Source organism: Carassius auratus, chromosome 21 (assembly GCF_003368295.1).
Source record: "Carassius auratus strain Wakin chromosome 21, ASM336829v1, whole genome shotgun sequence".
Classification (NCBI taxonomy): domain Eukaryota; kingdom Metazoa; phylum Chordata; class Actinopteri; order Cypriniformes; family Cyprinidae; genus Carassius; species Carassius auratus.
The window spans coordinates 23,975,674-24,001,572 of NC_039263.1; the positions used below are offsets into that span (position 1 = coordinate 23,975,674).

Sequence of the window (25,899 nt, forward strand, 5' to 3'; positions counted from 1 at the left end):
GGTCTGGTGTTTGGGTGCACTTTGGATTCCCTTTAAGCTATAATGGTGATGGCAAGAGAGTGGTGGATAAATAAACAACGGTATGTCGCATCTGCAACATGACAGGGTACACCAGCGGGAATAAAAAAAATAAAAAAAAAACCAGCGGGAATATCTGGGATATATGCGTCAGTACTATCTGGGAAAAGACGAAAAAAAGGAGAAACATGCACGCAGCAAACTATCCCTGCAGCATTTAGACACTATAGCTTACAGGGAATCCAACCCAAACACCAGACCTGTTGGTTATTTTAGGATCTTATATTTCTGGTCTGTTAAATGCATTAGACATTTTGCAACGAGCCTTCAGCGCGTGCTGAGTGAGCGAGCGCCTTATTTAGGGGCCGTTCACATATCGCTCCTAAAAACGCGTGGAAAACGCTAAGCGCGTCTTTCTCCTGAGGCGTCTGTCTTTGCTAAGCAACAATGACGTGCTCTCTCCATGAGACGCGGAAATTTCAGCGAAGGATAAATGGATTTGCAGCTCTAAAAATCGCTTGCAGTAGCTCTGCTACTGAATTTATTTCAAAATTGCAATCCATATACAACTATGATCAGCTGTTCCTTCATCTTGGCTGAGCTCTCAACGTTGTTACGGGAAAGGATGAAGCTGATTGGTTGGTTCTTGTCACATGACCCGCGGTGCGCTTGCGGCATTCTGAAAAGTTGAGATGTTTTTACATTTTGCTGTATCTAAAACGTATCGAACCGAACCGAACCGAACCGTGACATCAGTGTATCGTATCGAACCGAACCGTGAATTTTGTGAACCGTTACACCCCTACTTAACACATAATGATTTTAAACAGTAGCATTTAAATAATGGCATACACCATTTAAAATAAACTTACAAAAAAATACCATCTCTCTATCATGGTTCCACCATAAAAACTCCTCTAACAACACAAATAAAAACTGCATTTTACAGGATGATATAAGATTGAAATGAATTGAACTGCTGAGATTTGAGTCTTACATTTTTTTCTGTGTGCATCTCTAAAGGTTTCTACTGAGGTTTTTGGCCACACATTGGGTGGACTGCACAGTTCTGGTTTAGGGAGTATAATATACAGTTGCTTGGCCCTGAAACTGGGGCATGGCAGACTGGTGTAAACCTAGAAACATTGCGACCCCTAGTGGTGCAACAGACACTGCACATTTTACCACCATTACCCTCAATTTAATTAAAAACGTGTTTCTTCCCTCTCCTAGAGTTATCTTTATTGTTACACACAGGGTTCAGATCTGTGCAGCAATGCATTCAACACTTCTCCACTTCTGTGAATTTCTGGGAGCTTTAAGAAGGATCGGTGACATCAATGACTCATCATACTGTAAACCAGTCATGGAGACTGAGCTTCTCTAGTTCAATCCGCTGCTTTAGGTCAAACTGAAGACAGAGACAAATAATTTGCATTCTATGCAGAAAGAAGAGAGAGATGTCTGATTATTTTTTAAATTCTACTCTGCATTCTTCAGATTTATAATTGTCTTTGGCTGAAGTGAAGATCTCACCTTTTGACAAGCCATCTTTGGCCGAGGTGTTACTGTTAATCTTTTCCAGGTCTTGTATTTTTGGGAAATCGCCACACAGCAATACAAAGAAGAGGATCCTGAGTGACCACACTGTCGCTGGTTGCCTGGGGTGCTGGCTGGTCATCAGATATATTTAGGAGGCCAGTACTCTCGAGCCTGGAAAAGAGATTTTGTTCCCATTAACAGAATTTTAACTAGATATTCACTATTGTGCATAAAAGTATTTGATGCCATTTGATTCACAACAGTGGATCCCATTTCTGGATGCTTCACGAGAGCTTGAATCACTCAGGATCCTGTGTGAACGACCCTCAACTCATCACCAGAGTCTGAGACCCACTTCACAGCTTTGAGGGATCATAAACATTATTAGAAAATACGGATTACATAATACAGGATTAGTTTCTACTGTTATGCTGATGATATTCAACTGTATCTCAATGAGACCACATGCAACTTCTAAATTATCTGAGCTAACGGAGTGTTTTAAAAATGTAAAGATTGGATGACCAATAATTTTCTCCTATTTAATTCACATAAGACAGAGATATTACTTATTGGACCAAAAAAACAGTACACAGAATCTTGTAGACTACTTACTTCCTCTACAGTCACGAATCTAGGTGTTATATTAGACAGCAACTTTTGAAAATAATATTTCCCATGTTACAAAAACATCATTCTTCCATCTTAGAAACATTGCCAAGCTACGAAACATGTTATCTGTTTCTGATGCAGAAAAGCTAGTTCATGCATTCATGACCTCTAGACTGGACTATTGTAACGCACTTCTAGGTGGTTGTCCTGCTTCGTCAATAAACAAGCTACAGGTAGTCCAAAATCCCTACAGCTGGACATGGCAGACACTGTAGCTTGCGGGACTTCATCATCAACACTATAATTAGGTGTTGAGAGGATGGAGGACATCAGCACTCCATTCAAACAAATCACCAAGTACTAAATCTTCAGAGTCATCCCTCCAGTCATCATTATAGACTCGAGAGTGACTGGTGATTGGTTCATCAGTGAAATTTGATTCACTCATAAATAAATCAAGAAATTAATAGTTTATTGAATCACTGAAAACTGGCAAATCGTTCATGACTATTTTAAAATTTTCATTTGCGAACCAGCAAAAAGAGTTAAAATGCACACAGCTGTGTGTATTGACAGTTTAATGAATTTAACTTTTTTTTTTTTTACTGTTGGGTAAAATTTATATCAAACTTCTATGCTAATATTAGTTAAAATAGCACCCACAATAACACAAAAAATTAATATCTTGATTTTTAGGGTCCTTTCTTTTTTATGCCAACTCAAATCTAGCCTGTGAGGGCTAAGTTGAGCTTCTGTATCGACATGTATTAATAGTGGTTTAATTTTACAGCAGTTAAAAAAAAGTGCCAAAGTTTACAGGAAACTTGATCCTTACCTGGCTGTCACCAATGAGGCGAGATGTTGTTGATGGAGCTCCTCATGGCGCGAGATTTGCGCGGGTTAACTGCGGCACTGAGAAAGTGCGGGAGAGGCTCACGCGGGACTTAATCAGGATGCCATATTGAATTTTACATGGATGAAAACTATAGGTTGTTTTAGGGATAGTTTTTTTTTATGTGGCACGCACATTATAAAAGTCTTAAATCATGTCATATTAGACAAAATACAGTGTTCACAACAGTTTTTTTCCAGCAATCTTTATGTTGGAAAAACAGCACAATCCATTGAACACTTAATATTTTAGTTAAGGTTACGTTAGTTCTTACTTTGAGACACATACTCTGTATTGAGAATCTAAAAGCAAATTGAAGCTCCTTGACTTCAGATTTTACACAATGACCACTACCTGTCTATATCACATGGCCAAACAACCGTTCGTTCAGATTAATAATACTAATAATGCATTTGTGTCTCTTAATCACATGGTTGTTGTCATTTTACAAAAAGCAATAAGCCACTTGAGACCATGACAGATTTTAGAAGTCACTTTACACCAATAAAATAAAACCATGGTCTTGAGGGGCTTATTGCACCCATTACAAATAAATATTAAAAGATTGGGATGAGGTGTTGACCCCTATGTATTTTAAGGAAAGACTATCAGAATTGACTGATTAAAAAGACAACAAACCTTAAGGGTGGTGGTACCATGGTACAGATGGTGACGCTGTTGTAGGTCAAAATATGCAATGGCACTGATTGATTAACATCCATGTGCCATAGTATTCACCAATTTCAAGTATTTGTATACATTTTAAATGAGGGTAAAAACAGACTACCATGATATGATTCAGTGGATCTACTCACATCACAAGAATAATAGTGGCTCACCTGCAAAATCAATTTGTGCACTGATTCTCATTATAAAAAAACAAAAACAAAAAAAATAATCCGAAATGTAAAAAAAGAAAAAAAGGAACTTCTTTTAATTTCCGGTCTACAAAAAGTGCATCTGTACAAAATAAAGTCCTCTTCATACACTTTTGTAAAACTGGTGGCACCAAAAGATAAAACTCAAGGGAAAAAGCCACAATAGTGGGTCGATCTCTCAGTCTCACAGCTTGTATACTTTAACTGTACAAACTTAACTCTCATTCACAAATCAAACACAACATGACAATTTATACCTGAATTGAAAATGTTAAGCAATAACTTTGGTTCTGTTTTTGACCTTCTTTAACTCCTCCTCCAGACTAATAGTGACTATAATCAAAGTTACCTGAAAAAACTATTCTAACAGTCGGCTCAGTCAAAAATAATCCAGTATGTTTCCAGAAATCCAGAATGTTAAAAGACAGCATAAAACAACCAGTGAAACACAAACGGCAATGCATTCATGCACACCAAATCCATCCCTGCAAAACTCTTTCAATCAGTGTTACATTCAAATAAGTGACAAACTATACAGCAAACTATACACCAAAAAATGGTTATTTCTGAGCACGTCCAACTGCTTTAGAAAGTGCAGTTTTTGAGTCAATATATAGTTTTTTGGAGATGAGCACAAGGTCCAAAAACTCAAAACCTGTTGTGCGGAACAAAACATCCCTCTTCATGCATAAAATTGTTTTTCAAATGTTCATTTAGCAGCAGAACGCACTTAGAAAGAGATAAGGTAAGCAGTAAGCACTGCCATCAAACTAATTTGTCAAGCTAATTGTAAAGCCAATGCCTGAGAAAAAGACATTTAACGACGACCCATGTAAATAGTGGGTTCTCAAAACATGGAGAAGAGGACACGAAGGAAAAATTTCTCCCTTAATGCACTGCTGTGAAGCTTTAATGACATAAAAACAGGGATAATTCATTTATCTCCTGTGTCGTCTTGATGGTGAAGAGCTGCTGTGTCTTGAAGAGTATCTGGAAGATTGGCCAGTACTTCTAGAATCGGCTTCATACGAATTAGCCCTGTTTGTAGAACGGCGGGACTCTGGTAAGCCCCGCCCATCTCTGTCTGGTCCCTGTTCTCTGATTGGCCGGCGCTCTGCAAAACGTGGGTCTGTGGGCCTGTCGCTCATCCGTGGGTTATTAGGGCATTCCAAGGGTATTAGCCGTGGCATTGGCGCACTGCTCGTATCATGTTGAAGGTGGGGCGCAGGGGCAGGGTCTGTTTCCACAGGTGCATATGTCACAGGTGAGGTCACAGTGCTCGGTATCCCAATTGGGGGATAAGAGAGACTGCGGGTCGGCGGCTCTCGTTCTGGTTTAAGAATCTGCCTGACATCTCTTTCAAATTGTTTTTGCATAGTTTTGATGATCGTTTTACGTATACTAGCGTCCTCAATCAATGCTCCCCAATCACTTTGTTCCTGCAGAAATGCATCATTAAAAGCACTTAGAAATAGACAACAGCACCTCTAATGTTGGGTCGAGACAAACAAATGTATAAATGTGTATGTTACCCTGAGTGTGCGTAAATGTCCCAGAATAAAGAGACTAAATTTGGCTCTGGTGATGGTTACATTCATTCTCTGCCGATTTCCAACAAACCTTAAAAAGTAAGAAGCAAGGTAATATATGAACCAGAAACTTGAACATTGTAGATAATTGATATATATGCTGTGTACACTTACCCAATGGAGCCTGTTTCACTGCTGGCTCTCACACAAGACACAATGATGCAGTCCATTTCTCTGCCCTGAAAGCCATCCACTGTATTGACTTCAACCCTAAAACACAATTACACATTATTCATACACACTCTACCGGTCGAAAAAGTTTGGAATATTATGATTGTATAATGATTTTTGTTTTCTTAAGAAATGTTTACTCTTAATGTTTACCAAGGTTGCATTTATTTGATGAAAAATACAGTAAAACAATAATATTGTGAAATAATGCTACAATTTAATTTATATATAATTTATTCCTGAAATGCAAAGCTGCATTTTCAGCATCACTTCATCCTTCAAAATCATTCTTATAGGCTGATTTGCTGCACATTTATCAATAATAGTTATTACTTTAAACTTTGCAAAGATAATAAAATGTTAATATTTTGTGTTAGTACTGAATTTCATATTTTTATAAAAAAGCAGTTGTGACACTGAATACCAGATTAATGGCAGCTGACAAATTGCGTGACAGGAATAAGTTACAAAAACAGTTATTTTAAAATTGTAATATTTATATATATCTCAATATTTCATAAGGATTTCTTAAAAAAACAGGTAGTTATCAGATATATAAATTTTAATATATATAAAATAATTCACAGTTCAAAAATAGAACCATAGATGCAAAAGTTCAATTCTAACTATTATTTCTTATGGCAATCTGCAATGAAAAACATCTTAATTAAAGTTGCAGACGGGGCCCTCACTGAAGATGCTTGTTGTCGATGCCTGAACCCCTGATGGCTTCCAGTATGCGTTGTTTCTGGGCGTTGTAGGGTGTGATGACGCCCACTCGCACTGACTGCTTCTCACCCAGCAGCTTCAACAGCAGCAAGACCAGCTTGACTTCTTTGTGATTGGAAAATGAACTGACCAGTCGAGAAACACAATAAATCAACTGTTCAGACACTAGTAAAAAAAAAGTTAAGCCCACCATTCCACCCACATTCCTCCATTTCTTACTCTCTCTCCTTCTTCTCTATCCCATCCGTCACGTCGAACACTTTGTAGGGCTTGAAGGGCCAGCTGAGGGAACAGCGCTTCTGAGCTGTCTCACTGAGGGACAACAGGATACAAATCAGAAGTGCATATTTATACTTTTTTTTTTGCCACACCTCCTAATGCAGATGAATTACCAGCTAAATATGTGGAAGATTTTTATTAGTAAGATTTTAATCAATCAAGTATATAATCAATGTGAATCTAGCCATTTTTGTTGCTAGTTATTATTCCATTATAATCCTATAGGTAAAGTACAGAAAGGAATTTGCCTACGTGCTGGAATGTACAAAACTGATGAGAAACATATGGTCAGGCATGTATATATGGCCTTTCTTTAGAATAAATCAAGCAGGGCGCCTTTTCTCTCTAGGGAGGTATTAAAAGTGTAATCATAAGGAAAAGATTGACTATGTGGAACCGCCCCATATAGTGTATATAAGGAGATCATAAATAACATTCGGGAGATCTCCTTGAAATAAAGTCTTTTCTTCTGAGAGAAAAACCCCAGACTGAGTGTGCTTCTTCAGAGAACCGGCAGACTACAAAAACACTCTGAAAAAACTGCATACTTAAATATATACATTCTTGCTGATAAATGGCACGGGGACAGTTTTCGCACAATTAAATTGTGCTTTTGTGACTGTTAGAACAAGAGTGTATTAACACGGAAGTCACAGACAAAACATAAAAACAACAACAAAAAACCAAGCAGCATTAGCATGAAGCCATTTCACAAAATACAGTGTTAAATTTGAAGGCCTAGTCACACCAAGAGACAATATTGGTTTCATCTTTTCAACTGACCAGTGTTAGTTTAGTATCATTTATATGCCATTTTAGATTTTGTTAAAACATTTGATGTTTATATTTGAAATAATGTTTTCGTTGATTTATTTTTTATATACATTTTAAAGTACTAATTATTTTAGTACGGTACTTAAAATGAAACTTAAATTAAAACAACAGTTCTTGCAGAAAGTGAAAACTAGAAAATTTATGTTATTTCAAGATACAAGTATTTATTTATTTTTTTAACACCAAAAAAGTAGACGAAATAATCATCTAAAGCTCACCATCACCGAATAGAGCTGGGTTCTGCCAACGACTTTAGAGGTTGCATAACAATATCACAGGTGGATTGTGACTGAAACTGCATCAAAAGTGCGAGAGATCCCTTTCAATCTTTCCTGTAGCACACGTTACTTTACATAAAGCACACGAATAACTGAAGTCTTTTATCCATGGCTTGTTGAATACACCTTTCATCTGTGATTTATGTCGCATTTTCATTTAATTCTCGGTAGTAATAGACCTTCACAGCAAAATGGGAGTCGATCAGTGTCAGTGGAACATGTTTGTTGAGATCTGCAGACCATGGTTTAGTTTGCAGTAAGCAGCTCGCTATGTTGAGCACTCACCACACGCACGGTCCTCTCAGTGACCGGAGGAGTCTCAATTCAGACTTAGTCATAGTCGTCTGCTCCTGATCATACTGCCTGCACTGCCCCTGCCTACACATCATAAACATGAGGAGTCTGACTGCAGGACACGGTCTTCTCTCTCCCTCTCTACTCATGCCACAAGTGTAAACGTTCCAAACAAACAAGCAGCTGGGTGCGTACCAGTCGTCCTTGAGAGCGCTGTTGTAGATGTACTTGGAGGGGAATTCGCAGATGTCCGGGTGCATGCGGTACTGCACGCCGAGCAGGACGATTGGAGAGAGTTGCGGGTTTGACATATAAAGACTTTTGCATAACCTTGCCATAAGAGACTGGTCGAAGCCAAACTCCTTCGCTTTCTGTTAAAACACAATAAATGTAATTCAAATCATGCACAAAATGAATGATTCATTTTGTTCTGTCACTTATATTTAACCCTTATGCTGTTCTAAAAAAAAAAATCTAATTTCTATTTATATATTATTTATATATATAGACTGATCAAAGGTCTCAATTATCTGAGCTTATGCACATCAGTTGGAGTGAACACACACATACACATACATATATTGTTATCGTTTTAAATGTTCACTTAAATGTATATCAGTTCAGATCAATGAGGCCTACAACCAATCAGTTCCAAAAAGAAATACAAAACCTGTGCCAAAAAAAACCTGATTGAATACATTATTTGAAAAAATATTAATAATAATAACTGTAGGCTGGTCATTTGACCAGGAATCCTTAAAATGTATAATTACACTGTAACAGGGACTCCTTAAAATAAAGTATAAAAAAAAAAACTGTGTGAATAACAATAGTATTTTTGTCCATTAACTAGCATTATAAGGGGGGAAAAAATAAAAACACTGAATGACCAGGGTTATGGTTAATAGGGTTAATGGCATAATTTACAACACAAATTTAAAAATACACAGAATATCCTAACCATTTGTGTGTTTAAATTGACATGCTTGTAATACAAATACTCATTGACGAATATGGTGGGTTACCTGAGAGACAACTGTTGGTGGAAGCTGGTTGGGATCACCGACGAGGATTACAGCAGGACTTCGGTACAGCATGGGGATCAGAGTCTCAGATTCTTTAGACTGACTAGCCTACAAAAGTGCAGAGACACACAAAGAGGATTTTAAATATGGTTGTTAGGAGTATTAGTGCGTTTATAAAATGATAATATAAACAATTAATTTGCTTTCATTGTGTTATATTTTGCACTAGCAGTAATAAGAAATTCAATTCATTGAAAAATGAGAAGTGCAATTGTAATTATAGTTCTTTTGTATTCAACCAAATAAAAACACATTTCACAGAATTAGATTTTGGGACCTCATCAATGATGACGCAGCTGAATGGTTCATGTCCGAGGCGACGGAAGGCATTCTCGAGGACAATACTTCCACTGGTGCTGAGCGTGCAGCAGATCACATGAGCGTTTTGCAGCACAACAGCTTGACTCTCCTGTCGCCTCATGCGACACTAAGAAAGAGACGAGAGGTATGTTTGTTTGTGGGAGTTTTACAAGTATTGTGAAACACAAATGTGACCGTTTACCTCTTTAATCTGCCGACCCAGTCCTTCTCTCTCTTTCAGGCGCTGCATCTTCTCCTCCATCAACGTCTTGAACTGTCAACCAACACATTGACAAAGCACTAAATCAATGATATCTATATTCTGTCTTTTAGAAACTTGTGTGAGTAGATGCATTACCTCGAAAGAATCCTTATTGGCTTTTGCACATCGCTGGGAGAGATTTTCAATGATTTGTTCCAGTTGCTCCTTGCGTTTGTGTATGTCAGCTTCTGCAGTTTGCTGAGCTCGCTCTACACACAAACACCTGATACATTAACATCACATGTGTTTACTCGTGAACTGTAAATGCATGAATTTCTCTCTCACGTGCTCTAGCTTTAGTCTGGTGGTCGAGGCTGAAAGGTTTTAATGACTTCGAGATGGTTCTTTCACTTCCCAATCGTACCAGGTTTATATCCCCGCAGTTACCTGTACAAAAAGTGGTGTCAGACATGCTTTAATGTGACGGTATATGGCATGCATGCATGCTTTTTTTTTAAGTTGTCAATGTGTGCACAAGCTCACAACCTTGAGGTGCGTTGATGTTTCGGCATTTCTCTTTAAATATCAAAATGACCTTCTTCATCAGACTGTCAATGGCAGCATTAGAGGGAGCACAGAGAAGAACTCGTGTCCGTCGAGACTTGGCATGAATGTTCCCCGAAGGAGCAGCACTGTTAATACCCTGACCAAATAACCACACACAAAATAAACCCAGCTGCAGTTGCAGATAAAGGTGTCCTTGAGAGCATTCACAGTAGGCAGGAATAAAGTTACATTCGGACTAAAAAACTAAAACAAGACAAATACCGAAGATAGTAGTTTGTACAACAGGCCACCAATTGTTTTACTCTTCCCGGTTCCTGGAGGACCATGAATAAGGAGAAATTTTGGGGTCTTCTCTGTTCTCTTTACCATGGCAAGACCACAAGCTATTGCTCTTGCTTGGTCCCTGTTGAACTCCTGGAATGCAAGCACAGAAAAAAGAAAGAAGGCAATGAAGAAAGCAAGCAAGCAAGGACAAATGGAAGGAAGGAAGAAAGCAAGCAATGAAAAAAGAAAGCAAGCAAGAGAGGGAATTAAGGGAGGTAGCAAAGAAGGAAGGAAGCAAGGGGGGGCAAGGAAGGAAGGAAGGAAGGAATTAAGGGAGGGAGCAAGGAAGGAAGGAAGGAAGGAAGCAAGGTAGGGAGAAAGGAAGGATGGAAGCAAGGAAGCAAAGGAGGGAGCAAGGAAGGAAAGAAGGAAGGAAGGAAGGAAGGAAGGAAGCAAGGAAGCAAGGGAGGGAGCAAGGAATAAAGGAAGGAAGAAAGGAATTAAGGGAGGGAGCAAGGAAGGAAGAAAGGGAGGGAGCAAGGAAGGAAGGACAGAAGAAAGGAAGCAAGGGAGGGAGGGAGCAAGGAAGGAAGAAAGGGAGGGAGCAAGGAAGGAAGGACAGAAGGAAGGAAGCAAGGAAGGAAGGACAGAAGGAAGGAAGCAAGGAAGGAAGGAAGGAAGAAAGAAAACAAGGAAGCAAGGGAGGGAGCAAGGAAGGAAGGAAGAGCCAAAGAGTGAAGGAAAAAAGGTAAAGAGAGTGCAGGAAAGAAAGGGGCAAAATTATAACGTGGGATCAAAATCTGTTTCACTTATTGGACTTACACATGCACAAAAATAGTTGTCCAGGATTGTAGGTGAATATGGAAAAAATGCTTATAGCTATGCACTGCACATTTGGTTCGCACCCCTTATCTGTCAGATTTGTTTCCTGGAACTCTCTGCTCAAGTAGTAATGATTTAATTCAGGTGTATTAAAAAAGGAGACATACAAAATGTGCAATGCTGTAAAGTCCCTTGGACCAAGATTAGGAACCACTGCTTCAGATAAACCCAAACTCACTGGTAAATCCAGGTCCGGTGGGCTGTCCACAGTGTGCATGAAAAAAGATGCATGTGGAGCAAGTAGAGGTCGCAACATTGGTCCATTCCGCAGCAAACACAGTGCACGGAACTCCCGGAATATGCTGATCAATGATCCAATAACTTCACAGAGCACAGGTTGGGAATTCCCTGAAGATATATTACTACGTGTCTGAATCGTCAAGTTGAGAATTGGCCTGGAACCTGAGGAGGGACAGAGTAATGAGACTGTGGAAATAAACATACACAAACCTTATTAAATGACCGCACAAGTCACACACCTGAACTTCTGTTGGACACATTGGACCGAGACACATAACCAAAATGAGGATGCGTTTCATGGAAATTTGGTTCATCATGGGCATATGACCCAGTGTTGTCAGGCAACCAAAGTAGCACCAGGTCATCTTCTTTTGGGTACAGTTGTTTCATATCAGTTTCCTGAGAAATGTTTGCTACAAAAAAAAGAAAAAGTAAGACTTAATGAATTGGTCAAAACGGATGCTCCCCGACAGTAACAATTAAAGATTTGAACTATATCAGAATAAACTTTACTGAACATCAGAAGGTAAACTGGCAAACATGGCTGGACTTACCTGTGAAGCTGGCACTAGCTGTGCGATTGCTGTATTCTATTCCCTGAAATGTTAGGTTAAGCTTAACTCTGCCCTCTTTGAGCCATTCACTCGCCATCTGTACAAAAAGTAATTGGTTAACCTTAACACTGGTATTAAATGACCAATTATTATCCTTGTAGTAGAAGCAGGACAAAAACAAATTAAAGGTTAACAAACAAATTAAAAAATAGTTCACCCGGAAATTTAAATTCGGTCTTTAATTTCTCAATCTCATGTCGTTCCAAACCTGCAAGTCATTCGTTTATCTTCAGAACACATATTAACATTTTTGATAAAATTCTAGAGCTTTCTGACTCTTCAACAGACATGTCCGAGACCCAGAAAGGTCATAAGAACATATTTAATATCAGTAGTTTAATATGAATTTTATGAAGCTGCCAGAATAGTTTGTACATGAAGAAAAAAAGAAAAAAATCTCTTTTATGGCAGTCTTCAATGTGCGTTCACGGGAGTATCACAATACATGCGTGTGGTGCTACTGATGCAGAAGCCAGCGATCTGATGTAGAACACAAAAGCATTGGTCGTGGTACTCTCGTGAACACACATTGAAGACACAGAAGAGAAAGAAAATGTTGAATAAAGCCATTATTTTTGTTTTCTTTGGGCACATAAATGTATTTTCACATTCTTTATAAAAATTAAATGTTGAACCACTGATGCCACATGGACTATTTTAACAATGTCCTTACTACTTTTCTGGGCCTTGAACGTTTTCGTTGCGGTCTATATAGGGTCAGAAAAGCTCTTGGATTTCTTTCTTTCTTTCTTTCTTTTTTTAAACAACGTTACACTTATGTTAAATGCACATTTCCCATCCGAATACACTCATACATAAGCACACCTATGTCTACACTCACATTAGCACATATGTACATCTCTAAATGTGTGATAACATTTTTTATAAAATCAGGTCTATGAGACATTGCATATTTGATCCATTTTTCCCAGTACTAAGCTAATTGTTCCATTTTTTTTTTAATGGCTACCAATAATATATTTATTAGAAATGTATCTCTTTTTAACCATTCCTGGAGTCTGTATCCAAAAAAATAATACTTTACTGTTATAGGGTATAACACATTCAAATATATCTTGTAAGGCAATATGTATACCTTTCCAGTAGCCCTTAATAATAGAACAAGCTCTTGGATCTAATAAAAAATATCTTAATCTGTGTCCTGAAGATGAACAAATGTCTTACTAGTTTGGAACAACGTGCAGGTGAGTAATTTAATGACATAATTTATATTTTTGGGTAAAAACGAACCCTTTAATTGTATAAGATTCAGTCCTAATTACACCCAAGTATTTAGGAATTACAGATAAGATGTAGTCCCACCTCTTCAAATGCATTAATTAGCAGCAGGGGGTACAAGGTGTTGAAGTACTCCAAGTAGCTAGAAAACTGAACTGGCACTTTCTGCAGCGGTAGTTGGCACAGATCATGTGGACTCCCAAATGATTTGTAATTGTCAAGCATCCTATATTCCCATTTAAGGATTGCTTGGGTCAAGATTGAAAGGTCAAACGTCTGGCTTTGATCCACTGTGGGTCCTGGATTGTAAACTGGAGCCTCGGGTCTTTGGTATACCTTGTAAGATGGTGGCTCTGAGTTGGAGCTTCTTCTAGAACTAGTGGCCAACTCAGGAGCATATGGAGCGTGTCGTGAAGGAAGTTGCATTGGGAGTTGTGGAGGATGGAGAGGTTGAAATGTTTTTGGAGGTGGCACTGCTGGGGGCAGTCGGGGAATCTTCGCTTTAGCAACATTCGCAGCAGGAGGAGGCTTGGCTTCTTTTTCCATTTCAAGGACAAGCGAGGCACTGCGGGAGCTGGGGGTGTATATTTTTGTGGTAGAAGGTTTGGCCTTTTTCTGAGATATAGGTGACATGCCAGGCTTCACAAACAAATGATCATCATTTCCACCAATAGGAGTCTGAATAGGTTTAGGGGTCAAGGTTGGCCCTGGGGCATCTGACTCACTGCCTGTATCAATGTCCATGTCTATAGGGTCTCTCTGGGTAAGAAAGAGTTCTTCACCATTTTCTTCCTCAAACTGCTCCATTTGAGAGCACAGTTCCATGTCGGTGGGTTCCATCTGAGTGAGGAACATCCATTCTTCATCATCCTCCTGAGCAGGTTTTTCGTTTTCCATGTTGGCATCAGCAGTCTCACTGGCTTGGAAGTACTCCGGTTCTACACACTTATTATTTCCAGCCCCATCTCCTGCAGAATTGGTTCCTGATGCAGCATTTTCATTATCCCGCTGAAAGCTGGAATCTGGCTGAGGACAAGGAAAGATATCACCAGCCTCACTGCTTGCAAATGTAGGTTTCGGTAAGTGCATTTCACCTGGCTGATTGATATCTGCTGGTTTGGGAGCTAATGTTGATGTGATGACTCCTGTTGCTGGCCTCTGATTTGCCTGCTTCTCACGACTAAGCCTGAAAAACTGAATATCTTGTGATCCCAGAAGTTTCTTGTTGCTTTTTACGATATGATTCTGTGGAGAAGACTTATTGGCTCGATTCACTCGCCTTTTCTTCTGTTGTGGTTCTACCTGCACTTTCTGACCATGGCACCTCAGTTTAGCAACACCATCAAGCGAGCGTTGAGAAAGATCAAATGCTTTCCTCTCCTTCTTTTTTAATCCCAAACGCTCTGCTGTGGATTCTGGCTCAGCAACCTTACGCACCTTCTTTGGGGGAACTATCTTAGGGGTATTACTTGAACTGGGGGCAGAAAAATAAGGAGAGGAAACAGAGCTGCAGGATGAAGAGGAAGGTGAGCATAGAGTAGTTGAAGAGGATGGTTCCTCTACATCCTGAGATGTTGAGCTGCGTTTCCAGGAGTGGCGTCTGCTTTTTTGAGCAAGGGCATCAATTATCAATGGCTTTTTAGGCTGTTTCTTTTCAGATGGAGTTGTTTTTGTGCTTTTAACCGGTTTTGGTTTGGCAAATTTATCCCAGCTCTCTGCAGTACTGGATGCTTTGGACAGTGAAGTTGCAAATGAATCCACTGGCTCTTGTGGCTGCTGCTGTTCTCGGATCTTATCTTCTGCTTGCTGACAAGCCCTCTCAATGTCTTCATCTGGAATAAGTTCGGTCTCTGAACTTGATGGAGATGCTTCACGAGGAGTTTCATCCACCTGTGGTTTGAGTAGTTGGTCTGATTCGGGCTTCTTTGTCAAGTCTGATGCATCAAAACCAGAATCATCCCAGGCAGATGCCACATATTGCTGGGTCTCAAACTCAAAGACCTGTGATTCACTGAGATCATCATAATCACGACCGGGGCTCTCAGACAGGACACAAACTTTTGGAGACCTCAGGATGTCATTTGGCCTTTCATCATTATCAGAATCATCATCAGAGATAACAATGGTACTAGACTCCACATTTTCCTTTGAAGCACCCATGAACCTGTTACCAATTTTTTCAACAGCATTATTGTTATCTTCGGAGTCGCCAGATTCAACATTGTGGATTGATTTTGTCAGACGAACCAGTTTGATATCAAGGGGTTCATCGTCATCCTCCTCATCCTCAGCAGCTCCAAAACCACATGCCTCTTTAGCTGATTTTAAGGACTGGTTTATATCTGGTTTAACGCGTTCCAACTGAACAACTGGACTCAGTTGTGAAATTGACACTGGGTCAAGGGTTTCCTTCTTAGCCTTTATGATAACCTCAAGACCGCTGCAGAAATCCTCATCCAAGTCCCAATTTTTATAATTCCAAATTGACTCCTTTTTGATAAAACTAGATTCATCTCCTGCTCTGCTTGGACCTGCCTCTTGGTGCTCATATGGTTGCTGATTTAGGGTTGCCACAGAATTTCTGGAAATAACATTGTTTGTAGTTGCCTCCACTGATGGTCCACATGGTGGTGGAACAACAGAAGGTGAAGAAGTAGATCTTTCTGGCATTGACCGGACAACTCTTAACAAACACTTCTGAAGCTCATCAGATTCAGAACGTGTTAAATCCCATCGTTTGTTTGTAACTCCACGCAACTGATTGTTCAGCAAACTCAAAAAGTGGGCCGCGCTTGGGACAGATCTCCTTTTCCCGTCTTTCAGTAGCCGTCGAATCAGTGTCACGCAGTCAGAAATTATAGCACCAATGCCTCCTCCAGATGCAGGCAGTTTTCGAACTATCCCAAGGTTGTATGAGGTTGAACTGACTCCGTGAATCCCACCCATCCTGTCTGGTGGTCCATGTGTTTCATCTGATTGGATGATGCACAAGACAATCTCCCCAACCCACTTGTGGGCACAGCGAGAAAGTATACCCATCCGTCCTTCAGTAGAGTGTAGCTCAACAATTTGAATAAGGATACGAGTGAATAACTCGGACACTTTATCGTACACAATCGTCTGTCCGGTTAGCATGTGCCGATTTTCTCGTATCTTATCACAAAGATAGTGGATGACTTCACTAATATAGGAAGCATTGAGCTCTGAAAGTTCCATTATGGAACGAACAAATGGAATGAACCACAGAAAAGTGCTTCCGTATACACGCATGCTCTGGCCCATTTCAGAATCAAGCACTGTGACCAGGGACTGCATATCCTCATAGATCATATAGTTGCTTGAAACCCCACTGTTGGACGACAAACCAGATGCCTACATAAAGAACAAAAGGAAAAATAGTATTCAGCTTTTTTCTAATAAAGAGTGCAGGAAATGTTTGTTGCATGAAGAGAATGCAGTGTCAAAACAGAAGCCTTACATGGTTTGGTTTTTCTGAGGCATAACAGTTGTACACCATCTGACTGCAGGTCACCATATTGTCATCATATTCAGGTTCCACTTTAAACATACCGCTGTGCATAAAAAAAAATGTAATTGATTAAATAACTTCTCAGAAAACCCTACATTACCAAGAACTTTCTGCTAACAAAAGTTCCGCCAAGCATGGCCTTTCACAGCAGCCATTAATGGTCCAAATGGCACCACTTGAACCATTTTCTTTGTCAAATAATGGCCAGGTTCACGGAATCAGAAATGAAAAATAACTTTTTTTTATACTATGTGCTGATCTTCACTGTTAAAGTGCTATTATAGATGTAATCTTTAACATCCAGGAGTAATGTTTATGAAATGGAATCATTACATTTAAATTTTTTTAATTTAATTTTATTAAGGATATCTGGGAATAGTGATACATTTTAATTATGTGTTTACATTTGCATGGATTCTGCCATCCCTGTGAAGAATCCCTCCCAATATCTTGGGGTTTTAATGCAATACATTGCATAGGCCTATATGCTTCTACTGTTGGTCCACTTTTTGCCCCAACCTATATGTTCTCACATGATAACAGCACAAAAGAGACCTCAGTTTATCACGTCGGAACAAAATCACCACATTTTCTCTAAATGGCAGCTCATCACATGAGCACACACAGTTAAATATACAACTATAATAGCAGAATAACGAAGCACCTCAATGCATTTGAAACAAAGTAGTGACTGGCTTTTGTTGACTATTTACGTTTAAGGCAGATCCATAATGAGAATCATTGCAGTGAGTGTACTGCATTGTTGAATTACTGCATTTTCCTATGCAATGGTTACAATTCAGCATGGCAACAAATCTTTTCAATAAATTCAAGACTTTCTTACCCCATGGTCTTTTGCCGGATGTTTCTAATTTCCGCAACATAGCTGGCAGCTCCGGTGATTGTCTGGAACGCTGTATTAGGGTCAACCTGACCCCAGATCTTAGAACCAAGTCGGTCCAGAATTACCATAAAACAGTGGAGGGCTGGCCAGAATGGGTCAGAAGCTGGGTTATCCTCTGAAATACACAAGTGGACCACTTTTAATCTATTGTTATCTCATCAAATCATGAAAAGTTCATGATGACATACCATTTTTCAACCCATCCATTGTGCGGAGTATGCAAAGCGGGATGTTAAACTGTCCCATGAACAGAGAGTCCATTGCCTCCGCGCTGAGCTGCGTTAGTAACATACAGATACCTGTAGGGCACAAAAGAGATTAACTTCAAAAAGGTGACATCACACTCATCAAGGGATTGAAAAATGAGAACTATTTGCCAATTCCAAGTCAAACAGACACTCTAAGTGCAATACAGAAAGTTTCCAGATTAACATGCACTGAATAGGGCACTGTGTAACACTTATTTTACAGTATATAGACACTAGAGCAATCCATCAATCCCCCTGAATTTTAATCCCATTCATTTCTTTCAAAGATCCAGTTTCTATATAAACTCCTTTCCCTGCCATTGACTGAATTTTATGACAATCCATAGATTTTTGGTTTGTTTTTTTCCACTGGTAGGGGTGCTATTATGCATCAAAATAATAATGGCAAATAAAATGTCAAACCCATTAAGGACAGTGCAAACTTTGGGGTGTCAGAAAAAATACTGGCCGGAAAAGAGTTAATTGCACGTTGATGATATCTTTGTCAAGAGCAGAGGATCAGAAACCTAACAGCAGGAATGACTGCTGTCTAGCAAGAGCGAGAAACCAAAATATCTCAAACTGTACAAGTTACAAAAGGAACGGGCATCAGAAAAAGGATTTGGAGAAACTAATAATCACACCTAGCCAGCAGTTCTTCTTGTTTTGCGAGTCATAGAGGTGAGAGGGGAGCGTTTTTATGGTGCCCCTTGAATAAGACTCTTGATCCACATCTGGAAAGTCCAAAGATATTCCAGGTTCGATGACATTGAACATGCAGGAGAAAATCTCTTGAAGGTCATAGTAGGAGTCCCTATCCACACTCTTCATGGTCTTTGCTGTATCGATTGCCCAGCGGCGCACCTGGAGTGGAAAGGTGGAGTAAGAACAAGATCACCAGAAGAGGAGCAGCCTAACACGATATGGCTTTTTTGACTGAATTACCTGCTCGTTGGGATGAACGAGAAACAGATATATTCCTTGATACTTCTCAAACACAGTCAAAGACTGCTTCATATCCTGCAACTTACACAAGGCCTTTACCACCAAATCACCTGCAGAGAAAGAAAAGAGAAAAGCACTAAAATCACACTTATGTTATAGTAAGCTTTGGTTGTGTCTGATTGCTGTGTATTTCTACCGTTGATCATTTATACCACAACTATTTCCCTTGAGTGATAATTTACTCCATAATCAACATTTAATAATGTGGAACCACATGGCTAGCTCTTTGGCACCTTTATTACCAGAGGACTAGGAATAGAATAGAGGAAAACGAATATGGTAAAGGGACTAAACAACAAAGCCGAGATGCCAGCTGACCATCTGAATTGGGCTCTTTCCAAGCTTACATTCTCATACTTTACAAAACATTATCAGGCACCGTCCAATCAGCATTTAGCTCAGGCTTTTATACACGTTACTCCCCTTGCTTCTCACAACTAACTAACTTCTTTAATAGTGGGATTTTGCTTTTGGTTTGTTTTTAAAGATCTCCTAATTCACTTCTAAAAGTGTCTTCTATGAGATAGATGAAAATATTTCAATCAATCAATCAGTAACCTTCCAGTTTTCTGATTTTTTTACCACCCACTACACCAACTGGAAGGACGTGACTTACACAGATCACGGTAGCAAAGTAAGTACGGATACTTCAGAACTTCAAACAGAGGAGAACGGAGACGGTCGTGAAATTCTGCAGGCAAGATCTTCGTCACCGGCTCCACGCGATCATCTTCGATAATAAAGATATCGTCCTCCTCCAGCTCCTTGTCCAGGATGGTTCCCAACAAACGCACGAGTCGAGCCTTCTCCATTTCCCACAAACGCTGCATGAAAGCAAGAATTAGTGTCTGGACACATGCAAGCTCAAAGTACACAACATTTACACATTTAGCAGATTATTTTATCCAATGCAAATGACAAAATCAAAAGCAATTAGTCAAAAAGCAAAGAAAACTTGTTAAACAATGCCAGTTTCATTAGACAACTTCATTAGGAAGTAAGCTAGAGAGAGACATGCAGAGAAGAAACCTGGTGAAAAAAGGTCTTCTGTTTTTCAGAAAATGCATAAGCCGAATCAAAGTTATTTTGCTTACTTCCATAGCTTTTGTTAAATACAATTCTGCAGCATACATTTAAGCATTTCAGATTAAGCACTTATGGCATGCATTTCTGTGCAAGTTTGTTGTGATCTAGACAACTTGGAAGTGTGTGATCCTAGTGTATGAGGCTTAAACCATATACAAACTCAGCAAATGTATTATGCCTAGTGGTTTGAAATCTCTTTGCAGTCACTACCTCAGTTACTCCTTTATTTCACATGCCCTTCAACATTCTTTAGATAAAAAAAGAAGCACAGAATACACTGAATAAATCAATTTGCGATACAATTTTAAAGATGTATTTGCTCCTGGATGTTACAATTAGTGAGGTGATCGTGACAGAAGAATTAGGGAGCACTGGTGTGATAAAGGAGGAGAACAACTGGAAAGAAAAATCATTGCTTTATAAATGTAAGTGTAAATTGCAAGCAAGATGGTCAGATGTTGTTGAGTGTTACTCGCAAAGAAGAGAAGGCAGTTTCTGCAAGAATTCACAATGTTATCAGTGAAAAAGGTTCCAACAACAACATTCTGAGATCAACAGTCATTTGTGTTTTTTTTCTTTAGAATAGTAGATAGAACAAAAAAGAACAGGGAAAGCTAGTGTTAGGGAGCTTTTTCTATTTATTTATATTAAAGAAAAAATGCAGTTAGAAAATGAATAGAGAGTGCAAGTGTTAGGGCTTTCTAAAATAACAATAGTACTTTAACTTGATACACAAATGGCTATATTCACAGTGATTGTCCTAAAATCATATTTTGATTAATACAAATTTTCTACATACAGTATGTAGTATGAGTTTAGGCTGCTTTTTGTAAGGACAGACAAAAATATGCCTGCCCTCACACCCCAGTAAGAAAGTCGAGGTTGATTTATACCACCTCCAAACTGTATTAAACAGTCTGTGCACTGTACAGTCTTCAGAAAGCACTTGTGTAACTTTGGTAGACTTTTGCTCAGAGTGTTTGTGTACCTTGTGCAGATGAGGGACCTTGTCTCTGGCTCGATGGTACTCCACCACACACTCCAGACAGCAGCCGAGGTCTTCGTTCAGAGAGTCCATCTCTCTCTCAGACAGACGTCCTGAGCTGTAGCGACGCAGCATGGCGACTATCGCTGCATCACCCTCCGCCTCCAGGGAGGTGGTGCACCACAGACACTTCTCCATCACGATCACCTGCGCACACACAGATACAGACACATCCTTAAAGCCTCCAATGTGATTCTACAGCACTTCTCTCCTCATTCTCCAAAAGGCTTTCAAGCATCTTTTTAGCTTGTTGAGTACAAAAATACAATAGATTTCAGAAATAACAGTGAATTAAATGGACACTTCACCCAAAAACGATCATTTACTCATACGATAATTAAATCAAGTTGTTCCAAACTTGTAGGAGTTTCTTTCTTCCGAAGAATGCAAAATATGATATTATGAAGAGTTTTCTAAAGCAAACAGTAGCTGTCTGCCATTGACTTCCACAGTGTGGATACCTGTGATTCTTCAAAATATCCTCTTTAGCTTCCATTTAAGAAACACTCATACAGGTTTGAAAGAGTTGAGGGTGAGTTAATGACAATTCATTTTTAGGGTGAACTGTCTCTTTAAGAGTTTGGAGTTTGTTGGTCAGTCGAGCCATCTGATCATTCTGATTGGCTGTTCAGCTGGTGAACCAGTGCAGGGGAAAAATGCAGAACAGACGTGGTACTTGGCTGTCAGGTGTCAAGCGTCGGCTTATTGTATCAGGGCAACTTTGGACCCAGTCGTTGCAGATCCCGCAGTTTGCTTTCATCACAACTAGTTCGGAGGCATCAGCTTGGCTTAAGAAGGATTGTTCCTTAACAATACAGAACTACTGCAATCTCAATATTCACCTTAAATATACTGTTTCTATTATAGGTCGACCGGTGTTACCATTAATCGGCACCGATAGTTGATTGCTGGAATTATCGGTTATCGGCAAAAATCCATGCCGATAGTTTTCCGGGTTGCATCTGTTGCTGGAGCTGCTGAGGAGGGTCTGTTTTCATTATACAGTGCGAGAGCAGCCTCTAGTGGCTGAAATCTCAGACGTCCCATGCTGTTTGTTTAGACACGTGATACTGCACACTGAACAGAGCAAGAAACTTCAGACAGAAAATCCTGCCGCACCTCAGAGGGCCATTCACATAGTTTTCAAATAAAATTATATTATATTCATCCCAAATCATTGTTAATGTACATAATGAATTGTATATTGAGCATTTTCATCAAAACGTTTGTCTTTCTGTGGCTCCAATAAAGTCTGTAGGTTTCATTTTTTATAGAGCAATAATATAAAACTCCCTTTCTGATTGCTCGGTTTTTTTAAACACCGAACTTCAAACTTATCTATGGCTCATAGTTCATTCTAGAAGTAAGCTTGTGTCCATTTGGTGATTAAATAAAATGTTTAGACCGCTGCTTGAGTTGAACGCAATGCGTCCAGAGTGTGTGTGATACCGGTGAGTTCTCCAAGACTCAGCGCTGCTCTTTTATTTTGATTAGATAATCAGATTAGATAAGTTTAGATAAGATCAGAATTAGATAAGTTTATTTCTAATGACTAAAGCTCTATTATTAAATAATACTTGAATATTATAATGCTTTACAGACTAATGTTGAGTGTACTTTAAGATATTAAAAAAACTTTTTACAAACATATAAATATCTCAATCTGGCGAGTAAACAAAACTTTTACTAGCCTTTGTGTATATATTTAAAGATATTTCAAGTATTGTTGTTCGTCATTAAAGTGTGTTCTTTTCAAAAATTTCTATTACTATTATTATTATTACTACTAATATCGGTTAATTAATCGGTATCGGCCAGTGTGGTCCAACCTAACTATCGGTATCCGCAAAATCGGTCGACCTCTAGTTTCTATAGTATAATTTTATGAACATTTCAGCGGAAGCACATTGATAACCGAGACAACCGGATTTGCCCCAAAACTGAGAAAACGGTGTATACACTTTAGATATGTACAATATTTTTTTCCCTGTATTTTTGATCATACAAGCAGCCTTGATGAACAGAAGTGACTTCTTTTAAAAAAAAGAAAAACATTACAAGTCTTACTGATCCCAAACCTTTGACGGATAGTGAGTCTTTGTGTGTAATACATACATATATAAGAATGAAAAAGATAGAAGAGAATGAAAGAGTAAACTAATAAATCAGAGCATAAAAAAATTTTAAACGAATCCAAGTACAGTAACCATAAGGGCAGGTTTGGCCCAATGATTAGATTGGGTCTTGTAATCCAAAGGTCAAGGGTTCAAGTCTCGGTAACGGAAGGAAATATATATGTGAGGGAAGATAGCGCTTTAAACAAAACAGAAGTGAATGAATGATGCTCTCTTCCGTTCAGTACCATGACTGAGCTGCTGTTGAGCAAGAAACCAACCCCCAAATTGCTCTTCGTGTGCCGCAACAAAGGGCTGCCAACTTCCCCAGGTGTGAGTTCACAGTAATGTGTGTGTGTGTGGGGGGGGGGGGTGTTTAATACAGCCAGAAGAGGAGACAAAGGTGTTCCCATCTAAATCTGTATCTGATAAGTATACAAACCAAGGTCAAGGAGATGCCTGTTCTGCAGCCCCATTGTATGTTTGCACAAAGATTATATTATGCATACAGCATAACAAGGGTGCATAAACTATCATAGCATTCAGCTGCAAGTACATATTGTTTTCTGCACGAACATAACCTCCAGTTGTTGTTTTTTAATGTTGAGAAACTGTATTTCTTATAGTCAGATAGGGGGCTAAGGAAATCTTTTGGTTGCCTTAACACTTGAATCATCTGAACAGAAGAAACGAAACTTATCAGGTAAAGCACAGTGGGTGATCTCGGTTCTAATGAACACAAAATAAAGCATCCCAGAGTCAACAACAGAGAGCCAACATGCACTCACTGACCAACATTAACAATAATATCATTTAATTTTCACACATATTTATATTGTCCACACTATCAAGAAAGTATAAGCGTCAGAAAACTGCCAAATTTCCACTAAAAACAAAAAGTCGTCACATTTACACATGCAAAACACAACATTTACTTCTTAACTCGAGGCCTCACGAAGCTATAAAGTTTAGACTGGGGTCCCTGCAGGGGAAGAGGAAACCTCGTTTGCAAACCACAAGAAGTCAAATGTAAACATGAGAAATTCATTCAAACGCAACCAAAGAACAACAAACGAGTTACCCGCGAAGCTCCAACGGAGGACACTTTGAGTCTTTCAGCGCTGTTTCATCTCAAATCCACACTGACACGGTTGTAAATACCTTAAGCCCACTCAAGAGTGTACTCTACATAGTCTCTTTCGCTCGATTCTGCTCTACTCTGAAAACACGCCTGCCGCCGAGTCGCGGTGCTGGTGACGTCATGACGGGGGCGGGACTGTCCATAGCGCCTGCGCAAGATCACAGCGCGGGATCGGCGAAACATAAAAGGGATTGCGTTATGGTTAAGACACGTGTTTTTAACATTTTAACTTTTTGAGCATTGAGGTGAAAATGACATTTCCAACTTAAACTGTTATAAATTTTGAATGCTTTTGGGCGCACAGACTTAAGGCTGGTCTCTTTTTAAAGCAGACACTTGGCAGATTATTGTGGAAATGAAAAATTATAAAGATTATATAATAAAAAAAGTTATGGAAGTTTACGTTTATGAAAATATAAAATATTATAGTTTAAATATTTATATTTTATATAAATATGTATTTTACAAAACATGTTTTACTCTGAAACTACTAGAAAATCAAAGCAAAAATTCTGAACAAGCTATGTTCCAAATTTGAGGTTGATATATTTAAAAAAATGAGCTTTCAGTGTATTTTTGTTTGGGCGTAGTACCAAGCTTTTCCACTAGATGACAATCAAACCCCATTAGCAAGGGAGCTTCCATAAATTTCCATAAATGGTTCGAGTGATCTGAAACATGTTTTTACATACTTCTTTCAATATTTATGAAGCAGACATCACAATCAGAAGTATTAAGGGTCAGTATGGCAGTATTTGATTTCAATTCAACCTCAAAAAACATAAAAGACATGCTACGAGAACCTTGGACTTGCGTTAATAGTTCACAACGCATTAAAAAAGGTTAATCTATTGTTTTTTCAATATATTCAAAACACTTTTAGTCTTTTTTTCTCAAAAAATACAATGGATACTACCTTTAAACACTCTCCATGATTTTTTTTAAAGATTTTTTCTAATTTTCATGATTTCATCTATGCATCACTATTTAAAAATGTTAAGGTCAGAACGCACTCTCTGACTCTGATGAGTACTCTTCTTGCATATTAATAAATTACAGTTGCTCTGTAAAATATTTCAATCAGTCACCAAATATCAAAACTACAGTCTTTAAGCTTTCCAAAAATACATAGTTTGTGAAGATTACTTTAGGTTCAGATTAAGATATTAGTTTTAAATATGTAATAGTGACATTTAACAGGTTAAAGCTGAGCAATAATCATTGCGCGCAGGAGGAAGATAATTATACAGTATTTTTTCAAGTAGAAGCTTATAGAGCATATAATTTAACAAATCTTTTTTAAAATTGAATGGTGTAA

The 25,899-nt window shown here is 38.8% G+C and overlaps 1 protein-coding gene across 2 annotated transcripts; it reads right to left on the reverse strand.

Annotated features, from left to right (window-relative positions):
- Positions 1–3,971: 3,971 nt before the first annotated feature.
- Positions 3,972–24,707, reverse strand: LOC113039039 (probable helicase senataxin). 2 transcript variants are annotated; one of them, XM_026196908.1, is made up of 25 exons: positions 24,522–24,706; positions 21,270–21,473; positions 19,812–20,019; positions 19,136–19,245; positions 18,835–19,054; positions 18,131–18,241; positions 17,883–18,057; positions 16,988–17,081; positions 13,594–16,881; positions 12,211–12,307; positions 11,896–12,069; positions 11,595–11,818; positions 10,532–10,684; positions 10,250–10,406; positions 10,049–10,150; positions 9,860–9,972; positions 9,704–9,775; positions 9,479–9,628; positions 9,142–9,249; positions 8,312–8,487; positions 6,651–6,743; positions 6,395–6,556; positions 5,646–5,741; positions 5,475–5,562; positions 3,972–5,381 (listed from the first exon to the last, which is right to left on the reverse strand). In XM_026196908.1, the coding sequence occupies exons 2-25, from the start codon at positions 21,462–21,464 to the stop codon at positions 4,881–4,883; spliced, it is 6,867 nt and encodes a 2,288-aa protein (XP_026052693.1). In that variant the 5' UTR covers positions 21,465–21,473; positions 24,522–24,706; the 3' UTR covers positions 3,972–4,880. The 2 variants fall into 2 exon arrangements, with proteins under 2 accessions (XP_026052693.1, XP_026052694.1); XM_026196909.1 differs by lacking the exons at positions 3,972–5,381; positions 5,475–5,562; positions 5,646–5,741; positions 6,395–6,556; positions 6,651–6,743 and adding an exon at positions 7,794–8,200 and having other exon boundaries at positions 24,522–24,707.
- Positions 24,708–25,899: the final 1,192 nt, after the last annotated feature.

Coding starts and splice junctions, on each gene's coding strand:
- LOC113039039 (XM_026196908.1), bottom strand. CDS start 21,464: ATGGAGAAGTGTCTGTGGTGCACCACCTCCCTGGAGGCGGAGGGTGAT. Junction 19,055..19,135: donor TCGTTCATCCCAACGAGCAG/GTAATTCAGTCA, acceptor TTTCCACTCCAG/GTGCGCCGCTGGGCAATCGA. Junction 10,685..11,594: donor CACCGGACCTGGATTTACCA/GTGAGTTTGGGT, acceptor CTTGCATTCCAG/GAGTTCAACAGGGACCAAGC.